Below are 1,017 nucleotides of genomic sequence, written 5' to 3' on the forward strand. Positions count from 1 at the left end.
ATTTATATTTTCATTTAATTGATTTAAATTTGAATTTAAATTATTTATATTTAAATTATTAAAAATATTATTTAAATAAATTGTTTGATTAATAAATGGATAAATTGATTGTAAATATAAATCATTAACATTATCAGCAAATATTTTAACTATATTTCCACCTATTTTTAGTAATTTATAAATTAATTAAAAAATTAAAAAAATTAAAAATTAAATATTTTTTAATAAAAAAAAATAAAAACAAACCCTTTGAAATATCATTTGCAGAATTTAAAAAAGTTTCAAAAGTTTTAGAAATAGTTTCAAATGTTTTTGAAATAACTTGACCACTTCCAATTCCATAAGAAACTGTAAAAATAATTCCAATTAAACTTCCAATTACAATTAAAAATATTAAAAATGAATAAATTATAATGATAAACATTTGATTACTATTTGTATATTCCTTTTTAGTAGATGATGATCTAACACAACATAATCTTCTAATAATATAAAATATTACAAATGTTATTGTAATTAAAATACCAATTAATATTATAACTCCGCACATAATAAGTGCGAACTATTGTAATCATTTAAATATATTATTAAATATTTACTATTTAAGTAATAATAAAAATAAAACATACATATGAATATCTAACCCAAGAACATAAATCTAAATTATTTGGAGTTTCACTTTGAACAGATTTAAAATCACAATTTTTAAACCAATCTTGCCAAGTAGAGACATCACCATTATTATTAGTATTATTATTTGATGATGATTGTTGAATAGTAGTATAATAATCCAATGATGATGTTAATAATTCCATACTTGAAATAAATAAATTATTAGTAAATTCATGATAATGATGATGGAAAGATGATGATGAAATTAATTGATTTTCATATTGTTGTTCTTCATGACCATTAGTGAATGTTATTGTTAATAATACTAATACTACTACTAATAACAATAAAACAGTCAATGATATTCTTGATAATGTTGGTGATATCATTGTGTGGTTGAATGGT

At 18.7% G+C, this 1,017-nt stretch overlaps 1 protein-coding gene across 1 annotated transcript; it reads right to left on the reverse strand.

Moving 5' to 3' along the window:
• Positions 1-129: 129 nt before the first annotated feature.
• On the reverse strand, positions 130-816 carry NAEGRDRAFT_77156 (uncharacterized protein; the record flags this gene model as incomplete). The annotated part of the gene is made up of 3 exons (XM_002667887.1): positions 630-816; positions 247-562; positions 130-161 (listed from the first exon to the last, which is right to left on the reverse strand). Coding segments are annotated over exons 1-3 (534 nt in total), but the record flags the coding sequence as incomplete, so codon positions are not given.
• Between the last annotated feature and the right edge of the window lie 201 nt (positions 817-1,017).

The sequence above is a fragment of the Naegleria gruberi genome, assembly GCF_000004985.1.
Source record: "Naegleria gruberi genomic scaffold NAEGRscaffold_1667, whole genome shotgun sequence".
Taxonomy (NCBI): domain Eukaryota; phylum Heterolobosea; class Eutetramitea; order Acrasida; family Naegleriidae; genus Naegleria; species Naegleria gruberi.